Below are 22,004 nucleotides of genomic sequence, written 5' to 3'. Positions count from 1 at the left end.
CCATGAACCATGAGATCATGACCTGAGCCAAAGTCAGATGCTTAACCTACTGAGCCACCCAGGTGCCCCCCCATCTTTGCTCTTCTAGACCTGCTAAGTGACATGGTAGGGAAAATCCCTGGCATGGAGGCAAGAGATGGGTTTGCATTTTGCTCAGCTGCTCTACCTGCACCAGTGTGATGGGGGTATGAATCACCTACCTGCCTAGATCTCAGGTTTCTCATTCTTCCAGCTCAAAAATCCACTGATTCTAAATTTCAGTAGTTGAAGGACTCACAGTAGTGAGTGAGTAGTGAGTGAGTAGTGAGTGAAAGCTTCTGAATTAAGTTCACCTGAAGAGGAAAGACTGACATCCAATTTAAGGCTGGCTTCCCCTTAAAGATAAAGATCAGCATGTTTGCTTCTTACTAGCTTAGAAGTTGGAAATGATGGTTGCAAAGGAATGATTATGTTGGGATGGCAGGGAAGGGATGTCTGTACCTTCAACCTGGGCTTCATGCAGTTAATATCTGTTAGCTTTCAACAATTGAGGTCAGTTGGATTAATCTGTTGTATACAGAAGGCTGTCTAGTGCATTGTCTGAAGCTATAATTAAGGAACATAGACTAAACCAGAGTAGAGAATTAGCTGAGTATTGTTTAGGTACTGGTGCCTTTTCTTGTCTTTTTAGAGTTGTACATATGTAGGTTTTTTTAATGTTTATTTATTTATTTTGAGACAGAGAGAGAGTCCACGTATGCACAAGCCGTGGAGGGGTGGAGAGAGAGGGGTAGAAAGAATCCTATGAGGATTTAATCCCATGAGCCATGACATCATGACCTGAGCTGAAATCAAGAGTCAGATGCTTAACAAACTGAGCCACCCGGCACCCTCGTGTGTAGTTCTTTATAAACAACTACCTTTGTCCATACTTCCAATGTCTTTGACTCTCTTGCTTCTGATCTTAAATTATTATTTCCTTATCTTTTAACTTCAGTTTGGATGTCATGTGTAAAGGCAATAAACATTTGAGACATTATCCATTTGGACTGTCAGCTGCTTTTCAGCAGGTCTTGCTAATATACTAATGTTTTTAGCAAAAATCAGAGCATTACAAACAGAAGACATGGTTCTCGGTATTTTAAATAGGTGTGTTAAATCTGCTTACATGATTGTCATTTCTAATATAGTTGGAATTATGTATACCATCTTTGTATAGGTGAGTGTGATGAGAGGGGTGTGTATTTTTTGGTAGTTACACTTTTCCTTTTTTCTTATTTTTTAATCTCTATTTTCTTGATTTTTTTCATCCTTTTGAAAAAAATTCTCTGCTGTCTTAGAAGCAGTAGCATGAAGTTTTTTTTTTTTTTTTAATGAGTGCTCTTAAAATTTTTAAATACATAGAGTAGAAAGTTTTCTAGCAAAAACAAAATCAGTATCTTTATGTTTTTCAAACAGACAAGAACTTTATCAGTATTTTATCTATGTTTTTATTATTGAAGTATAGGTGACATACAATGTTATATTGGTTTCAGGTATACAGTGTAGTGATTCAGCAATTCTGTACATTACTCAGCACTCATTATGATTAAGTGTAGGCACCATACAGTGTTATACTGTTATTGACTATGTTCCTTATGCTGTACTTTTTATCCCTATTACATTTGTTTTGTAACTGGAAGTTTGTCCCTCTTGATCACCTTCACCTATTTCACCCATTCCTCCCCACAACCATCTGCCCTCTGGCAACCACGAGTTTGTTCTCTGACTTTTAAGAATCCATTTTTGTTTGTTTTGTTTTTGGGATTCCACATATAGGTGAAATCAGGCAGTATTTTGTCTGACTTATTTTGCTTAACATAGTCCCCTCTATTCCATCCATGTTGTCGCAAATAGATCTCATTTTTTTCTGGCTGAGTAATATTCCATTGTACATGTATACCACATCTCCTTTATCCACTCATCTATTGGTCACTTGGGTTGCTTTCATAACTTGGCTATTGTAATATGACAGTAAATATAGGGGTACACATATCTTTTCAAATAAATGTATTCTTTCAGTAAATACCTAGTATTGGAATTATTGGATCATATGGTATTTCTATTTTTAATTTTTTGAAGAACCTCCATACTGTTTTTTCACAGGGGTTGCACCAATTTACATTCCCACCAGCAGTGCACAAGGGTTCCCTTTTCTCTACATCCTTGCCAATTCTTTTTATTTCTTGTCTTTTTGATATTAACTGTTGTGACTGGTGTGAAGTAATGTCTCTCTGTGGTTTTGATTTCCATTTTTTTGATGATTAGTGATGTTGAGCATGTGTCTATTGGACTCTGTATGTCTTCAGAAAAATATTCAGGTCCTCTGCACATTTTTTAAATGGGTTGTTTGGGTTTTTGAGTTCTTTAAGTTCTTTATATATTATGGATATTAACTCTTTATTGGATATATGTTTGCAAATACCTTCTCCCATTCAGTAGATTGCATTTCAGTTTTGTTGATAGTTTTCTTTGCTGTGCAAAAGCTTTGATTTTGATGTAGTCCCAGTAGTTTATTTTTGCTTTTGTTTCTCTTGCCTGGAGAGACTTATCCACTGCCAAGAGATTACCACCTATGTGTTCTTTTAGGAGTTTTATGGCTTTGGGTCTCACATTTAGGTCTTAATAAATTTTGAGTTTATGTTTTAAATGTACGAAAGTAGGCCAGTTTCATTCTTTTGCATGTAGCTGTCCAGTTTTTCCAACTCCATTTATTGAAAAGCCTGTCTTTTCTTCATTGTATGCTTTTGCCTTTGCCATAGATTAATTGACGATTTACACATGGGTTTATATCTGGGCTTTCTATCCCGGTTCACTGATCCATGAGTCTATTTTGGTGCCAGTACCATGCTGTTTTGATTACTATAGCTTTGTAGCATATCTGGAAATCTGGGGTTGTGACACCTCCAGCTTTGTTCTTTCTCAAGATAGCTTTGACTATTTGCGGTCTTTTGTGGTTCTATACAAATTTTAGGATTATTTATTTTAGTTCTGTGAAAAATGCAATGGGTATTTTGATAGGGGTTGCATTGAATCTTTAGATTGGTTTGAAGCTTTAGATTGTAGTGTGGACATTTTAACAATATTAATTCTTTTAGTCCATGAGCATGGAATATCTTTCCATTTGTGCCATTTTCAGTTTTTTTTTTTCATATTGCCTTATAGCTTTCAAAGATTGGATCTTTCACCTTCTTTGTAAAATTTATTCCTGAGTATTTTAATCTCTTTGGTGCAACTGCAAATGGTATTATTGTTTTCCTAATTTTTCCTCTGCTGCTTCATTATTAGTGTATAGAAATTTAATGGATTTCTGTACTTTGATTTTGTATCCTGTGACCTTACTGAACTCACTTACCAGTTCTAGTAGTTTTTTGGTGGGAGTCTTTAGGGTTTTCTATGTATAGTATCATATCTTCTACAAATGGTAAAAGTTTTACTTCTTCCTTATCGATATGGTCTGATTGCTGTGACTGTGACTTCCAGTACTATGTTAAATAAAAGTGGTAAGAGTAGGTATCTTTGTCTTCTTCCTGATCTTAGAGGCATTGAGTATGATGTTACCTGTGGGGTTTTCATATATGGCCTTTATTATGTTGAAGTATATTCCCTTTAAACCTACTTTGTTGAGAGTTTTTATCACAAATGGACATTATATTTTGTCAGATGCTCTTCTGCATCTGTTAAGGTAATCATAAGATATTTGTTTTTTCTCTTGTTAATGTGATGTATCATGTTGATTGATTTATGAATATTGAACAATACTTGCATCCCTGGAATAAATCCCACTTGGTTGGGCGAATGATCCTTTTAATATATGTTGAATTTGGTTTGCTAATATTTTGTTGAGGGTTTTTGAATGTATATTCATCAGGGATGTTGGCCTGTAGTTTTCTTTTTCTGTAATGTGTTTGTCTGGTTTTGGTATCAGGGTAATGCTCGCTTTGTAGAATGAATTTGGAAAATTTCCTCCCTCTTGTATTTTTTGGAATAAATTGAGAATAGCTATTAATTCTTATTCAGATTTTTGGTAGAATTTACCTATAACCTATCTGTCTTAAACCTCTGTTTGATGCGAGTTTTTTGATTACCAGTTCAATTTTGTTAGTAATTAGTGTGTCCACGTTTTCTATTTCTTCTTGATTCAGTTTTGAAAGATTGTATGTTTCTAGGTTTATACAAATTTTCTAGGTTGTCCAGTTTTTTGGCATATAATTTTTCACTATATTCTCTTGTAATTCTTTGTATTTTTGTGGTTTCAATTGTTATTTTTACCCCTTGATTTCTGATTTTATTTATTTGACTTGTCTCATTTTTTCTTGATGAGTCTGATAAAGGTTAATCAATTTTGTTTATCTTTTCAGAGAACCAGCTTTTGGTTTAATCAATCATTTCTATTGGTTTTTTTCTTCATCTCTACTTTATATATTTCCATTCTGATCTTTATTACTTTCTTCCTTCTTTATATTGTGAATTTTATTATACTTGATGACATCACAGAGTTCCCCTAACCTCTCCTTAATTTTTATTATTATTTTTTCTTTTTACTGTGCAGCTTGGTTGCTTTCCATTACCCTGTCTTCTGGGTCATTGATCCATTTTTCTTCATCCTGTAATCTGCTGTTGATTTGTGCTAGAGTATTTTCCACTTGAGATACTGTATTCTTCAGCTCTGTTCCTTTTTTACATATATATATTTTTTTTATCTCTTTGTTGTTCTTACTGAGTTCATCCATTCTTTTCTTAATTCTGGTATCTTTATGATCATTACTTTGAACTCTTTATCAGGCATATTGTTTATCTCCATTTCACTTAGCTCGTTTTCTGTGATTTTTGTCTTACTCTTTCACTGGAATATATTCCTCTGTCTCCTTATTTTGTCTCACTCTCTGCATTTGTTTCTGTAGTCTAGGTAAGTAAGTTACGTCTCCTGATTTTGAAAGTAGCAGCCTTGTGTAGAGGAGGTCCTGTAGCACAGTCCCTGCTGGTCATCAGAACCAAATGCTCTAATGCTTCCCTTTGTGGGGTGTGTATGCCCACCTGTTGTAGCATAGCTGCAGTTGCCTTCAGCCCAGCCGGCTGCAATGAACTAGTACATCTGTTGTGCGCACACTAGGCATGATTTACTCCCTGCGCTGCTGAGAAGTGTGGCTGCAACAGCAAGGGCTTGTTGGTGGGTGGGTCCAGTACTCATCCTGGCTATCTGCAATTAACCTCTCTGCCATAGCGGCAGGTATACAGAAGGCAGGACTTACTCCTTGCACAGCCAGCTCGAAGGCCCAGCTGCTGGAACTGTGGGCATAATGGTGTGTGAGGTTATCTCCCCTGCTGCAGGAGTCACTTTGGAGGTGGGTCTGCTGAGGAATGCCAGGTGGGGCATTTGGTGCTAGCACGGTAGATGGAGAGTTAGAACTGGCTTCTGCAAACATCTGGCTATGTAGGCTGGGGGAGTGCAAGAAAATGGCTCCTCCCAGCACTTTTGTTCCTGAAGAAATCTCCTACAGATCCCTGCCCCTCCTGCACAGATGTAAGATTAGTCAATAAATCTCATTCACCTATACCCCAGGTACTTTTCAGACTGCTGCTTCTGTGCTGTGTCACACAGGCTGAGTTATTTAGCATGAGCTTTTTAAGGGTGGGGACTGGATTTCATGCCACCTTCTGGAGTTAAGTCCCACTAGTTTTCAAAGAGAGATATTATGGGGACTTATCTTCCTGGTGCAGATCCCCAGAGCAGGAGTGCCCAATGTGGGGTCTGATCCCCACTTCTCCATGCTTGTGATATCCCTCCAGATTTTGGGTAGTCATCCGGGGGATTGGTTCCCAACTGTGTCTCTGCCCCTGATACCCTTTTCTCTGTGGCCTTCTCTCTGTGACTAGCTGTGGCAAGTCTTTTCTGCCAGTCTTTGTTTGCAGAGTTAGTTATAATAGATGTACTTACCTCAGTGCATCCATGGCATGAGGTGAGCTCAGGATCCTTCTACTCTGTGTTTTCCCCATCAAGTTTCTTAACTCTCTATTTAGCACATTTTCTCCTGACCCCACATCTTCCCCATTAATTCTCTACTGTTTTTATGTGTTTCACTTAAAAACAAATAAATTACTACTTTTAAATATTTTAATATTCATTACATACCTGCATAACAGTCGGCATGCTTTTTGTTTTTCTCCTGCATCCCATATCCTTTAATATTCCTTTCACTAAGTCTATGAATAGCACACTCTCTTAGTCTAGGTCTAAAATGTCTCTATTTTGTTCACAGTCTTGAATGATGACTAAGCTAGGTATAGAATTCTGTACTCCTTTTCAGTGAAGATCTATCACTTATTGCTTTCTGCCATCTATTTCTGTTGATAAGACAGCTGTTGTAAGATTATTTGGTATTATTCTGAAGATAACCCATCCTTTTTTCCCTACCAGTCTGTAAGATTTTATCTTTGTGCTTGGTGTACTGTAGTTGTATAGTGATGTCCAGGTATGGATTTAAAACAATTTTTTCTACTTAATACTCTGAGACCACTTTATCTGAGGACTCCTGTCTTTAATTGGTTCTGGAACGTTGTTAACTATTATGTAGTAAATCTCCATTATCCCTCCCCTCCCATTTCCTTCTATTTACCTCCTATGAGACATATATTAGAATCTTTTAAGCTTTTCTCCTTTGCCCCTTAAATGTTCTTTCATATATATACCTGAATTCAAGATAAAGCCCTCAGTACTAAGTTTTCCACTTAACCCATTCTGGTGTTTATCCCCATTATTGAGGTTTTTTTCAATGGATATATATTTTTTATTTCTGAGATACAAAGTTTCAAAAACCTTTCTGAGAAAAAAAGGGGGGACACGTGGGTGGCTCAGTTGGTTCAGTGTCTGACTTCAGCGCAGGTCATGGGCTCATGGGCCCATGGGCCATGGGCTCATGGTTTGTGGGTTCAAGCCCCGCGTCGGGCTCTGTGCTGACAACTCAGAGCCTGGAGCCTGCTTTGGATTCTGTGTCTCCCTCTCTCTCTGCCCCTCCCTCACTCACACTGTGTCTCTGAAAAATAAACATTAAAAAAAAAAATACCTTTATGAGAATTTGAAATCAGCATGCTTTTAAGTCTTTTTTCATTTGTTCTGTTTTTTTAATTTTGTGTGCAGCTGCTTACTTCTAGTGGTTAATTTTGTAGCTGTATGATTTAGGGTTCAATTTCTCATGTGTTTTAGAATTTTAGTGTCATCTTTGGCTTTCTAGGACTTAACCTTAGTTTTCATACCTGTAGAAGGGGAATAATACCTACCCTTACTGTCTGGAAGGACTTTGTAAATAATAAAGGCAAGGTGTGGCCATTTTTATAATTAATGTAAGTGGTATCGCATTTTACCACTGCTCTCTATCTTTGAAGTCAAATTTGTTGAGGATGGGTAGGTGGCATGATGAGAAAAGGAAATACATTAGGTCATAATAGAATTATACATCCCCAGATTTTTAGTTGTCTGCTAAATGTCAGCAGTTCAGGGCACAAATTGCAGAGTAGTTTCTAGAAGCAAATGGATTGTGGCTTTGTTTTTACTCTTAGAGTTGTGTGAAATAGAAAGGAAATTGTGTTTAATGACAGTAGAGCTAGCTCAACCATTCACTGCATTTTCAGTTTTTCTTGACTCTGTTGTTTCTTTTCAACCCGATAATGGTGTCTCGAGTGTACCTTGCTGTATAGTGTTTAGGTGCTTTTAAAAATCCATTTAAACTAAACTTGCTCTGGATATAAACAGAGGGTTTATTACATTATGTCTTTCAGTTGATTATTACTTTCATTTCATAACATCAAAGGCTTGGAGAGTCTCACTGTGGAGATGATGCTTTTTATCAGTTTTATAAACCACTTTGTATCATCCTTCTCTGTCCTGTGCACCCCGCCCCCCCCCCAAAAAAAAAACCCTCCAAAAACGGTGTTGAGAATCAGTAAGAGAAATCACAGTCTGAGTTTGACTCTGGATACACAGAACTAAACATTTTCTTCTTCTGTTGCCACGTTCTTGGCAAAAGTCGGCTGGACCCCTGCTTTTCTCCTTAAACAGGATATTTTTTAAATTGAAAAACTTGTATCTCACTCTTTGTTCTTCCTCTGGAGAGTCAAAAAAACGTTCCATACGCATTTCCAGATAGCACACAATGGCGGTAGCTATATAATAATCAGGCTCAAAAACTGAAAACAATACGAAACAATTTCCCAATTATAAAAGTTCTGCACACATACTTGGAGAGAGACAAGGCCAAAAGTGCAAACTAACTGTGAGTAAATAGAAAAAAACATCAACAAGTCTAATTCCTTATACTTTCTTCCCACCTCCACTCTGTCATAAGGGTTTTTGTGAGCAAAAGCAGAACAAGAAAAACTGCAAAGAAGACAGAAGAGAGAGGCTAGCAAAGGTGCCTAAGGGTGATTTTGAATGGCCACTAGAAAAGTTAAATCCATCCTAAAATAAATGCTGGAAAAATGTAGAAGCAGATCAGAGCTTGGATTATAGGGAAGAGATTTTAAAGTCTATGTGATTGAAAGGGCCAGGTGACATATAGGACAAGGTATAACATTTGAAAAGACAGACACAGTGGATAGGGGGCAAGCATAATTTATTTTATTTTATTTTTTATTGTTACTTATTTTGAGAGAGCAAGAGAGAGCACGCGCATTTGCGGTCTCCAGCAGAGAAAGGGGAAGCGGGGGAGGGACAGAGAGAGGGGGAGAGAGAGAATCCTAAGCAGCAGAGCCATCCAGGCACCCCACAAGGCACAAGCACAATTTAAAAGGGTAAGCATTACTTACTGGGGCAGTCTTTCCTCTGGAGGAGAGGAAAAAAGGCAAAGAAAAAGAAAGGGCTTTTTAGCAATTAGATGGAGAAAAGAAGAAAATCGGGTTGAAGGTAGGGGGGATTTAGAGTTCTGTAAGACAAAGAAAATCACATAATCAGAGGTCTGACAAGTCCTTTCCCACCACCAAAAGAAACACACTGACAGAAAAAACCCACTCAAGTACCTGGGCTTTGCTAGGCTGACGGAAAAATCCCAGACTTTTTTTAAAAATAGGGATTAAAAAAAGAAATACTCCAATATCATAAAAATGAAAAAAAAATAGAGAAATTTTGCAAAAAATCATGAAACTCATGATCTTCATGAAAATCATGGTCTTAACCATCAATTCAGGAAAGACCTTCCCTGCAAAATGACCATGAAGCAAAAGAAAAGTGTTTAAGTTCACACTCTAGACAGAATTAAGGACATCAAGCATTTGAGATATGAAAAACCACTCTGAGTCAGAAATGCAAAATGGACAAGAACCAGGATAAATAGAAAAGGAGTTGATTGAACTCAGGAAATGTAAAGAAGAGAAGATGGTCTCAAGAATGAAGAATAAGTTTTAAATTGCCCAATTGAAAATAGACACTAATGAAAATTTAATAAAGGGTTTGAAGATAGGAAAATAACCAGGAAAATGAAAATGACATAAAGGAAGAAAGAAATAAGGGTCTGAAAGGGAGGCAGATTTTTACCTCTGCCCTCTTAGGGTTTTTTTTGGCAGGCTCTGAGAAACTGACATAAGACAGATTAACAGGAGAAAGGCATACAAATTTATGTAAGTTTTGCATGACACAGAAGCCCTCATAGGAGTGAAGGACCAAAGAAATGGCAAAACCCATTAGCTTGGAAAGAAACTGTGAATCAAAGATTTTATATAATTAGTAGGTTGCACAGAGAAGCAATTGGGGAAAGGCAAGCTATGTGAGGAGGCAAAAGGAAGGTAAGAATTATTTTAACAAAGTCTGTTTGTATAAAAACTTTTTGTCTCGGGGCGCCTGGGTGGCGCAGTCGGTTAAGCGTCCGACTTCAGCCAGGTCACGATCTCGCGGTCTGCGAGTTCGAGCCCCGCATTGGGCTCCAGGCTGATGGCTCAGAGCCTGGAGCCTGTTTCCGATTCTGTGTCTCCCTCTCTCTCTGCCCCTCCCCCGTTCATGCTCTGTCTCTCTCTGTCCCAAAAATAAATAAACGTTGAAAAAAAAAATTAAAAAAAAAAAAAAAGATTTAAAAAAAAAAACTTTTTGTCTCAACTTATGGTCCTTGGAATGCTATTTTCCTTCTGGTTTAAGAAGGACAATTTGCATATGGGAATTTCATATCCTGCTTTTAAGAAAAATAAGGAAGTCAATGTGTTTTTCTTGTGTGTGTGATTGCTGTTTTTCAAGTACTTTAACTCAAAATAATCTTTATGTTAAAGTAGCCTATTTTGGAGTGTCTTATTCTGCAACCCTTCAGGTCTAAGAGAAATGGGAATGAAAGATAAGTAAAGAAAGGATCACGTAAAAATTTGTTTTCAGAGTCCCTAAGGGAAACAAAGGGAAACAAAATAATGATACTGAGATAATATTTAAAACTATACTTTAAAAGTAAATTACAGGGATGCCTGGGTGGCTCAGTGGGTTGAGCATTCGACTTTGGCTCAGGTCATGATCTCGCAGTTCATGGGTTTGAGCCCTGCATTGGACTTGAGCTGACAGCTCAGAGCCTGGAGCCTGCTTCAGGCTCCCTCTCTTTCTGCCCCTCCCCTGCTCATGCTCACTTTCTCTCTCTCTCTCTCTCAAAAATAAATAAGCATCTTAAAAATTTTTTTAAATAAATAAAAATAAATTAAAGAAATAGAAAAAGACCTGAATCTACACATTGAGGGAGTTCATTGGGTACCTGGGAAAATTAATGCAGACTGACCAAGTCTAAGACATATCTGACTAAAACTCGTAGATTTCAGAGATAAAGATAAAATACTCAAGTGCTCTAAGCCAAAAGATCAAATAATTTAGAAAGGCAAAATAATTAGCATGAGACTTAAAAACCTACAAATCAAGACAACAGTGATTGATATGTAAATATCAATATATGCCTCTTGTAGGGAAAGAAACAGGATTATGTTTTGTAAATTCTTGTTTATAAGATACCATGATAGATGCGTGACTAAACATATCAATGCTAACAATAAATGTGAATGGGCTTAATTTACCTATTAAAAGAAAAATATTTATAATTTGGCTTAAAATGTAAAACTCAAGTATATATTCTGTATCAGATACCTAGCTGAAACAGTGATTTACATACTCAAAAAAAACCCCAAAAACTCTCAAGGAAAGAAAGTGTGAATCAAGGATTTTATATCCAGCTAAGCTGTCTTAGCTTAAATATCAAAGCAAAACTGAACCAGTTTTGGCCATACAAAAATTTAGGGAATCCTGCATTTACCAGTCTTTCTTAAAGAATGTACTAGAGCAGGGGTCAGCAAACCATGGCCTGCCATCTGTTTTGTAAGTAAAGTTTTACTGTAACATAGCCACAGTTACTTGTTTACATATCATCTGTGACTGCTTTTCTGCTACACTGTGACAGAGTTGAGTAATTGCAATAAGGCCTACAAAACCTAAGTATTTACTTTCTGATTTTTTACATAAAATGTGTGTTGACCCCCAGCCCCAAGATTCCCAAATAATGACTGAGAAAACATCAGCATAGGACTAACATCAGTTGTGGCCTTTACATGTACATAGGTGTTCATGGAAGACCAGAACAGGGATGGGCATGATGGCATAAGACGAATACACAAATGTTGTATACTGTGATGAAGTTGAAATAATGTAACTAAAAACTGGGAGGGGAAGAGATAGAGAAAGATGAAAATTGGGGAAAAAAAATCACAGTGTATAAACAATAAGCGAGTGATAAAGAATACCATCAGCCAAAGAAAAACCTAATAAGCCAAATGGTGAATAGTTAAGGGACATTTAAAACTGCATAAAGGGGCCACTAGAAGAAAAGTAAGAAACTCTTCTAAAAATCAATATATGCCTCTGGTAGGGGAAGAAACAGGATTATTTTTTGTAAATTCTCAGTTATAAAATACCATGTTAGATGTGTGGCTTGACATATCAGTCCTAACAATAAATGTGAATGGGTGTAATTTACCTATTAAAAGAAAAATATTTACAATTTGGCTTATAATGTAAAACCCAAGTATATATTCTATATCAGATACCTAGCTAAAACAGTGATTCACATATTCTAAAAACAAAGGATGGACAAAAGTTTGTATTGTATAAATGGAAACAAAAAGGAACGTTAGTGATTCTGGTATCACACAACATAGGATTTAAGCCACAGAGCATTAAACATGACAAAGGACACTCCTTAATGCTAAAAGCCAGAGTTTACCAACAAAAACAATAAAGGGAAACACCGTTATACCTAGATATTAATTAAATTCTCTTACTAAATAACTCCTAGGTGAAAGGGGACATACAAATTGAAATTACAGAATTTTTAAAAAATGATGACTGGTCTTTTATAACTGGCTTGAGTTAGCATAGTTTTCATGGTTTATCCACGTTGTAACATCTATCAGTGCTTCATTCTTCTTTGTTGCTGGATAATAATCCATTGTATGGATATATCAGATTTTATTTATCCATTTATCAGTTAATGGATATTTGGTTGTTTCTATTTTTTGACTTTTCTGAATAATGCTGCTGTGAACAATCAGGTAGCTATTTGGAAAAAGATCCATATGTCACACTGTACATAACAATAAACCCCAAACTGATTCGGAATGTAAATATAACAAATGAGAAATGATAGTGAAAACTGGCGAAATTTGAATAAGATCTGTAGTTTACTTAATCATATTGCACAACTATTAATTTCCTGGTTTTGATGATTTTTCTGTGGTTATATAAGATGTTAATATTAGGAGAAGCTGGGTAAGGTGCACATGGGTATGCTCTGTACTTTTTGGGACAACTTTTCTCTAAAATTATTTCAAAATAAAATAGTTTAAAAATATTACATGGCAAACCAAAAAAATAAAATAAACATGTTCTACACAAGATGGGAGACTAGACCAAGGCTTATCCTTAGAGCCTTAAGAAAGGGAACATACTGGGTGCCAATTAGAGAAGAGAGGTGTTAGAGGATGGCCAGACTCCATTTGACAGTTGGGGCCAGGAGGGAGCTGGATACAAATCAAGAAGGCATCAGACTGAGTGTAGTTTACTTTATTACCATAATATGTAAGATAACATGTAAGACTTGACATAGAGTTGGAAACTTTTCATATATACACCATAATTAATTGTCTTTCAGTTTGGCTACCATTTATTTCAAAGCCTTGAGGCTTGTTGGTGGTGTGAATTCACATTCTGAAGGTTGGAAGGATGGATGGAAAATGCTGAAGAAGTAAATGTTGTTATCTTCATCTTTTTAAAGATTCTAGTGTTGAAACACTTGAGATACTGTCAGTGTTCAAAGAATAGTTAGTGGTGTTGAGGAGCTGGAATCTTAAGAAGATTGGTGGGGCGCCTGAGTGGCTTAGTTGGTTAAGCATCGACTCTTCATTGTGACTCAGGTCATGATCTCATGGTTCATGGGATCCAGCCCCATGTCCAGCTCTGCACGGAGCCTTCTTGGGATTCATTCTCTCTCTGTCTCTCTCTCTCTGTCTCTCTCTCTCTCTCTCTCTCTCTTTATCTCTCTTTATCTCTCTCTGTCTTTGACCTTCCCCTGCTCATGTTCTCTGTCTCCCTCTGAAAATAAATAAACATTTAGAACTAAAAAAAAAAATTTAAAGAAAATTGGAAATATTCTGTTTGTTTTAGAAAGCCCGTATCTAAGTCTTTAATTATAAAAGAGCTTAGTAAAAATGGTATTTTCTCAAAAAGCAGTTAAGTGACCCTTTTTTCCCAAAAGTCTTAGTTCCATGATGAGACAGACAGTTCCATTTTATGAGAGTTTATCTCTATCAGATGTGATTAGGGCCCAAGGTCATGCAGGACAAACATGGCTATTGAAAAGCCACTCATTCCTATGAAGTAAGAAATCTTTTGTAGGCTAAATGGACATCTTATATTTACCTAAAGAAAGATTTGTTATTTCTGTGGTTCTGATCATGCCATTTCTTCATACTCTGATTTTTATGTTTTTATTTTATTTTTCAGAGAGAGAGAGAGAGAGAGAGCGAGCATGAGCAGGGGAGGGGCAGAGAGAGAGGGAGACAGAATCTGAAACAGGCTCCAGGCTCTGAGCCGTCAGCACAGAGCCTGATGCCGGGCTCGAACCCATGAACCGCGGGATCATGACCTGAGCCAAAGTCAGACACTTAACTGTGTGAGCCACCCAGGCTCCCCTTTCCTCTGATTTTATCATAAAATCAAGCAGGAACCATAGTAGACATAGTTTTATTATTTTGGTTGCCATTTTGGTTTTTTGGAATTATGTTTGAAATAATGCAGAACAGTTGATTAAATGAGATGTTTATAGTCATTATATATAAAATTTGGACTAGGTTTAAATATGCAAGGCTTTGTTGCAATAGTGTTTCCATAAGAAAAGCAAGTTCATATTACATCACCTAACTTACAGCTTTTTGTTCCCCCCAAGAACATAATTTACCATATGTACAAAGACTGCTGCTATTTAGATTCCCTTGGATATCTTTATCCAGCATTTTGTCAAAGGGGAAATTGCCTTATGCATAATCTGAAATAATTGAAATAATTGGAAGTATAATGAGAGCCAACATTTAGAAGCTCCCTTGTGCTTTTTTCTACTCTGCAAAATAAAATTATCACTGAATGCATTCATGTTTTAAGATTTAAGCAGACTTGGTAAATGAATCTTGTTTTCTAAATGTGTAGAGGGGCTAATATAAGGTGGTTGGTCTCCCTAAAACAGGTGTTGAAAGATCTTTTTAAGCTTCCCAATACATTTGCAAATTTATCATGATGAAGTGGCAATTTGCAATATAGAGCTGATTACAGAAATCAGGATATAGTTGAACTGTATTTTTAAAAATTCATATTATTTCCTGTTCCTCTGCTTTTTATGATACATGTAACATCATTAATAATGTTCTCAGATGTCCCTGAGAGGTTTGTAGTCTTGTTTTGTTTTTAGTGAATGATAGGAATTGGCTTTAAAAAGAAAGTCATTCCTATGTGTGATTCCCAGGATCCGTTTTAACATCTAACCAAATTTTGCATTCTTACTCACTTTTCACGTGGATTCCATTCCATTTCTGTGTTTCAGTTTAGAAGCCACAGTAAAGTGAACTGAAAATCATCCTGAAAAAGGGCTTGGGTAAAAGCAACTGGGATTTTCCTCTTCAGGAAGTGTTTTTGCAGTGTCATTAGATCTTTGTTTTATATCCCCTGTTGGGTTGTGTCAGGGGAGAAGTCCATGTCAGTTTTAAGATTTCACACTCTGGAGCCAGAAATATGTAGATTTGGATACCAGTTGTACCATGTACTTACAAGTTGTGTGAGATCTGGGAAAAGTTTCCCCCACTTGTAATGGGAATTTAGTCTCTACTTAGTAGGAACAAAGGACCTACCAGTCAAGTACTAGTTATCTAATGTTTTTGTAATTCTGTGGGGCATCTACTGTTATTCCTTACATTTTAGAGGTTGCATTTGTCACCATTCCTAATTTTTGGTTGTTTCTTTGAAACAACAGACTCCACCCTGGCTGGTTTGAGCAAAGCAGAATTTATCTGGTAGTTAGTTACATGTGCAGCCAGGAAGAGTACAGTGTGCCACCTAGGTTGTTTTGGGGAAAATGTCACTATGTCACTTTTCCAGGTGACCCTACCCTGCTGCCCTCAGAAATTCTGTCTGACACTTCCCTCCATGGTCACCGCAGGATTCTCCATATTTCATCTTCCAAGTTACTTACTTTCAAAACTAAGTGCTGAGCAGGGCATCCGTTTGGAGTCTGGTCTCACAATGCTGCCCTGGCTTCATGGAAGGCGGGGGAAACCAGTTTTCTGCCTCTGACCTAGGAGAGTAGGACCAATAAAGAAAGAAATTCCTCGAACATTTCAAGGGTGTTCAGAAGGTGCTGGGCAAGCAGAAATATGACAGCACTCCAGGGACAGTTTTGTTACAGTAGATTGATTCATAAAGACTAAAATATATCTAAATTACAAGAAAGGTGACTTTGGCTTATTATTCCTTCTTCAAATCATATATTTTATTTTTAAAGTAGACTTTGTTTTCAGACTTAACTGTGTCGCTTGTCCTTATCATTCAAATATTTGTCTTTATACATATAGGGCATCTTGACTTTGTGGGCCGTAACCACAGAAGCTAAGCAAGTTAAACCTTAGGGAATAAAAACCTCCTCTTCCTTACCCCCAAGCCTCTGTTGGCTTTTACTGTGAATGCCACCTAGCCAGTCTGTTTTTCTGCACAGAAATATTGAAACTATTTCTCTCCTCCATGACGTGGGAACCTGCTAATTTTCCCTCTGATATTTTTTTTTCCTTTAGACATCTTTCTCTTATCTTACCTGCTAACCTGGAAATGTGGCTAAACTGGATCTCTGTGAAGAAAATGAGCACGCTAGCATTGGGGGGTACCAGGATTCAACTAGAAGAAACAGGAGTCTTTTTTTTTCCCTAAAGTATTTCTTTCTAATTTTAAAACAAATATATAATGATGGTTGGGAATTTTAAAACTTAAAAGTCTAAAAAGGAAAATAAATTTCCCCTCCTACAGAGTTAGCATTTTGGTGTGTTTCCTTCCAGTGTTTTCTTTGCAGGCATGCTTGGGCGGGAGGAGGGTAGTTGAAGAGAGAAAGAGAGCAGTTGTATTTACAAAAGCGGAATCAGGTTGTTTATAAAGTCAAATCCTACGCTCTTCATTTGTTTCCCATATCAGTTAATAATAGCTAATATTTATTGAATATTTACTCTGTGGTAGTCACTCTTCTGAGCCCTTTTATACATAGTAATTCTTGTAATCTTTTCAAGAGTCCCCATTATAAGTACTATTTTTTCATCTATAAATATTTTATATGTATATCTAAAAGCTCAGTTTAAAAATAACCATGGGGCGCCTGGGTGGCTCAGTCGGTTAAGCGTCCGACTTCAGCTCAGGTCATGATCTTGCGGTCCATGGGTTCAAGCCCTGCGTCGGGCTCTGTGCTGACAACTCAGAGCCTGGAGCCTGTTTCGGATTCTGTGTCTCCCTCTTTCTCTACCCTCCCTGTTCATTCTCTCTCTCTCTCTCTTTCTCTCTCTCTCTCTCTCTGTCTCAAAAATAAATAAATGTTAAAAAAAATTTTTTTAATAAAATAAAATAAAATAAAAATAAAAATAACCATAATACCATTACCACACTTTAAAAAGTTAGACATAGCCCTAATGCCCCCAATTTTCAGATCTTTTAAATTGCATTAATAAATTTGGCTTTTTTGTGGTTTTGTTTTTTTATAACTTTTTTTTAATAATACTATTATCATTTACATTTGTTACATGAGGAAACTGAGTCACAGAAATATTTTGAAAGTTGTGCTCACGAAGTGGGTAAGTGGTAGTGACTGTGAGCTCCTCCTTGGTATTTATCTCTGGGAGCTCTTTGAGGCCTGGGTTGAAAGTATATTCCTGCAGAGAGGATTGTTTGTGGGGTCCCATAAATAGTATGAATTCCATCCTCAGATGTTCCTAAGAGTAGGCTTGTGACAAGGAATTCTCAGAGGTGTCTTTCCCCCCACCCTCCTGCCCCAGGAAGACAGATTGTTTTTCCAATTCATTTACTGTGGGGGAAGGGCAGGGATCCCAAAGGCTTCTGATCCAAGCTTTTATTTTACAGGGCCACAGGCGTGTCCTCAGACCCCTAGCATTCCACAGGTTAAAAAGCTCATGCTCTAGTCCAGACCTTCAAGGATGAGCAGAATCCTCTGGGAAAACCCTCTCTTCAGACCAGGCTTACCAAGGGATTTCAGAATTCTTTCCTACCTCATAAGATTTGGTTATTCTCCTGACAATTCAACTATGTACTTAAAGATTTTAAAAATATTTATTCAGCATTTTTAGTCTTTCATACTGAGAGGGCTGCTGCTGACATCAAGTCTACCATATTGAAAGAAATGGGAGTTAGATCTTTTTTTTTTTTCTAAAAGAGAAATATAAGTTTGAAATTTTAAGTGGTAACTTCAGAAGTTAAACTCATGGGTCAACTTAGTTTTCTAGGTCACAATCATGAGCAGAGAAATATATTAAAAAGAAGCAGTAACTACCATTTTGGGTCTCTTAATGGCATAAAGGGCTCTATGCTAAGTGCTTTTGCAGGGATCATCTCATTTAATCCAACACCACTATTCTGTATGATAGATGTGTTCTATAATTCTCATAGTAAAGATGAGGACACTGAAGCATAGAGAGTTCAGGTGATTTGCCCAAGATCACACAACTAATAGGTAATTTATAATACTGACCTTGGGTCATCAAGAAAAGGTTAAATTATGCTTGATGAAATCTTTTTAGGCTTGGTGCATTGCATTTTGAAAGACAGCAAAATGTGTAATATGTCTTAAATTTCCATTTAAATTGTATTGTTGCAGATCAATGTGGTGTTACCTCATTAAAAAGATAAGCATGTCAAAGATATACTAAAGGCAATTCACCTTGCCTTCTTTACTACTTTGCCTCCTCTAAGAAAAATTACTCTTAAAAGACCTCCCAAGGATTTTTCTGGCTATCAAATCCCAAAACACATTTGTCAGCTTAGATGAGAAAAGAAACTTTGGCCAAGGACTTTAGAGATTAATTGCTAGACATGGATACCTTTTGTTTCATGATTCATCCCAAAACGCTTCTCTCTCAACTTCAGCCAAATGTGTGGTATTCAGTTATAATGTTAACGTATACTTCCCTCTATGGAAATGTTTCTTGGAAATTTACATATATTTTTCCAGTTGAACATTAATATTATGAATCAGACTTGGAAAATGTGACTTTCTTAGTACAGTAATTTCATGTGGTGGCATTTGAGGTACTGTTTTCTCAGGTAGTGGTGTTTTCAGTGAACCTTCTTTTGCGTGTGTGACACTGTTTCCTGTTTGCCAGTTTGGGGATAAATACTGAAACAACAATGTCTATGTGTTTTTCTCAACCAAGTTTTTATTCCCCTAAAGTAACCAGTCTCCATTAGTCCAGGAAAATCAGGGAAAAGATATCTGGGAAAACACTTTGCCAATTCAAAAGTGGGCAGTTTCCCTGATATTTTGACTCCCTCTATGCCAGGCTAGTAATGGAGACCTGTGCTCCGGGTCTCCCCTCACATCCTTATAATCATCTGCCCTCCTGATCTGCTACTTCTAAGGCCTGGCACTAAAAAAAGAGCCACCACTCTGGAACTTAGCAGCCCACCCCCTCCCCTGAGTTGCGTCTCAGAAAGTCAGCTATGTCCTTGTGGGTGGCCCCCTTCCTTGCCTCTGAAAGCTCTAGCCTCAAAGAAAGGTAAGGGAGGCCAGTATTCAAACTCACTGGAGTCTTTCTGCCTTTCTTACACAAGAGTGAACACTCTTATAACCTATTTGGAAAGGAATCCTTAGCAGCAACGAAAATACACTAGTTTATGTCTCGTTAAGTCATCCTGTTTACACCAAACCATATGTTCCCACAGGACTGTAATTATCTAAGCTAAACTAGGAATGTGTTCTGGAAAATGCTTTGGTCTTCTTTTCAACTTTTTCATTGAATCAGCTCAGGTATGTTTCTTGGTACCTGCTACCATCACTTTCTCATTTGTCAAATGACTTTAGAAACCTTGTACCTTTACCATAAATTGTGCATATATATAGCATAGAAAGCTCAGATTTGTGAAGGGTTCCTGTGACAGTAAGCTCAGGAAATAAAGGTCATTTGCTTGCTCTTTCCTTTTACTTCCCTAGGAGAAGGGCCACTGAGCATTGTATTTTCAGAAATTAAAGGACGTCTCAAAGACAAACACAAAACGGTTGCCAAAGCAAGGAAGCTAACTTCCTTTCCTCCTGCCTTTGCTGCTGCTCTATTTGCTCCAGTATCGCCCTCTGCTTTCTCCTTTCTTCCCAGTTGAGCTTCTGTAATCTCTCAGGAGAAAGTGGAAATTCTTTTCCTTATAAGAATTGGAAAAGAGTTCTCCATTTGAAATGTCATTTTCTTTGATATCCTTTAGAAAAGGAAGCTAATGCAGGATTTTTGAGGCAGAACCTTAGCCTTTCCCTTGTTCTCTAAGTGGCCCATGTATCCCTTCTCTATAGTCAGCCTTAATTTTCACATTCAATCTGTAGAAACCAGATTTTTTTTTTAAGTTTATTCATTTTTGAGAAAGAGAGACAGAGCATGAGCAGGGGAGGGGCAGAGAGAGAGGAAGACACAGAATCTGAAGCAGGGTCCAGGCTCTGAGCTATTAGCACAGAGCCTGATACGGGGCTCAAACTCACAGACTGCAAGAAGTGAGATGCTTAAGCGACTGAGCTACCCAGGCACCCCAGAAACCAGCATTTTTTTTTAAAAAGTAATGTTTATTTATTTATTTTGAGAGAGAGAGTGCACAAGAGAGCACTCTGTCAGTGCAGAGCCCGACCTGGGGCTCGATTTCACAAACCGCAAGATCATGACTGAGCTGAAATCAAGCGTCGGACGCTTCACTGACTGAGCCATGTAGGCACCCCAAAACTAGCTTTTAATAACTGTAGTGTCTGACCCCTTTGGGATGCTGCAAGTCCCAGAGGCTGGATACATAAAGTGGAAGGTTCCGTCTATAATGTAATAATCTAAAAGTAAATAAAGTTGGCATTATGGGGTCTGGCTGAACACACCCAGGCATTACATTAATCTGTTGCCACATCCAGAAGTGCATGCACCTTCAGCTGACTTTCTTCAAGCAGCAGATGGGACCTTAATAGGTGTACTTTCCTCAGACTGAAGGCTGAGTCGACTGTATTTGTTCCTATTTAAAAGTCATACTTGAAATGTGTATAGATGTTACTAGTTTATAGTCATTTTCTTATAACGGTATCATTAAATATATTGGATTTGTATCTGCTTTCACCCACCAACACTGAATGCATCCATCCCAATGCTTAAATATCTTGAGTTCAACTCAATGTTCCATTCATCAGAGCTAAATAAAATAGCTAAACAATTTACCAGTTATGAATCTATTCTGAACGTACCATCCTTTGATATGAATCTCTGGAAACTAATAATAAGGTGTATGCTATGGTTCTCTATCTCATTATAAGATCTATTAATATGAAAAGTAGAAAAGTATTACATACTTAGATGTCAGTAAAATTTCTGCAGAAATAACTACATACTTTATGAGCTTTGCTATATTTCATAATTGAAGAAGGCATCATCATAGGTGTGTTAACACATTTATGGAATCTCAGAAATAAAAGGACTGAGGAATCAGGATCACAGCATGGTCTTAGAAATCAGACAGATGCTATGTGAAAGCTCAGCCGCTCCATGTGCTGGTTCTAGGACCTCAGACAAAACATGTCTCTGAGCCTCTGTTTGTTTATCTGTTTATTAATTATATTGTTTACCTTATGGATGTTGATATATTAAGGAGTACTTGGAATATAATAAATGCTAAATAAATAGTTGTTACCTTTTTTTTTTTTTTTTAGAAAATTTTTTTACTTATTTTGAGAGAGACAGAGACAGTGCATGCAGGGGAGGGGCAGAGAGAGAGAGAGAATCCCAAGCAGCTACCAGCACAGAGTCAGACATGGGGCTCGAACCCACAAACTGTGAGATCATGACCTAAGCTGAAACCCAACAGTTGGATGCTCAACCAATTGAGCCAACCAGGCCCCCCAAATGGTTGTTACTTTTATCCCTGTGACTATTCCTTCTATTTCTAATTTTAAACATCTACTTCTATTGCTATGAGAGATGTGGCCCCTTATGTCCCAGCCCAGTACTGTATTATCTATGCTACTCTAGTTCAACAAGCTCTGTTATACACCTCATGTTGGGAACTGTAAAGGATGACAAGAAGGCAATAAGATTAACATGTGTGTTTTCATCACTCCTTGCTCTGGCTGCCACCACTTAGTATGACTGACAGCTGCTTAAATGTATGTCCAGGGTTTCCAGTGAGATGATAAATTTCTTGAAGACAGGAACATGATCTTATACTTTTA

At 37.3% G+C, this 22,004-nt stretch overlaps 1 protein-coding gene across 5 annotated transcripts in view; it reads left to right on the top strand.

Annotated features, from left to right (window-relative positions):
- UBE3D (ubiquitin protein ligase E3D) overlaps positions 1 to 22,004 on the top strand; it is a 157,708-nt gene that overhangs the window by 99,699 nt on the left and 36,005 nt on the right. The window contains exon 10 of one of the 5 annotated variants that reach the window (XM_043593001.1): positions 16,351 to 16,531. The exons of 2 other annotated variants lie outside the window; for them this stretch is intronic. In XM_043593001.1, the coding sequence (XP_043448936.1) occupies positions 16,351 to 16,377 (27 nt within the window). In that variant the 3' untranslated portion in view covers positions 16,378 to 16,531. Of the gene's footprint in view, positions 1 to 16,350; positions 16,532 to 22,004 lie in introns of those variants that run through there. 2 more of the 5 variants (XM_043593005.1, XM_043593004.1) reach the window with 2 other exon arrangements.

This window comes from Prionailurus bengalensis, chromosome B2 (genome assembly GCF_016509475.1).
Source record: "Prionailurus bengalensis isolate Pbe53 chromosome B2, Fcat_Pben_1.1_paternal_pri, whole genome shotgun sequence".
Classification (NCBI taxonomy): Eukaryota; Metazoa; Chordata; class Mammalia; order Carnivora; family Felidae; genus Prionailurus; species Prionailurus bengalensis.
This window is presented reverse-complemented; position numbering and strand designations above follow the sequence as displayed.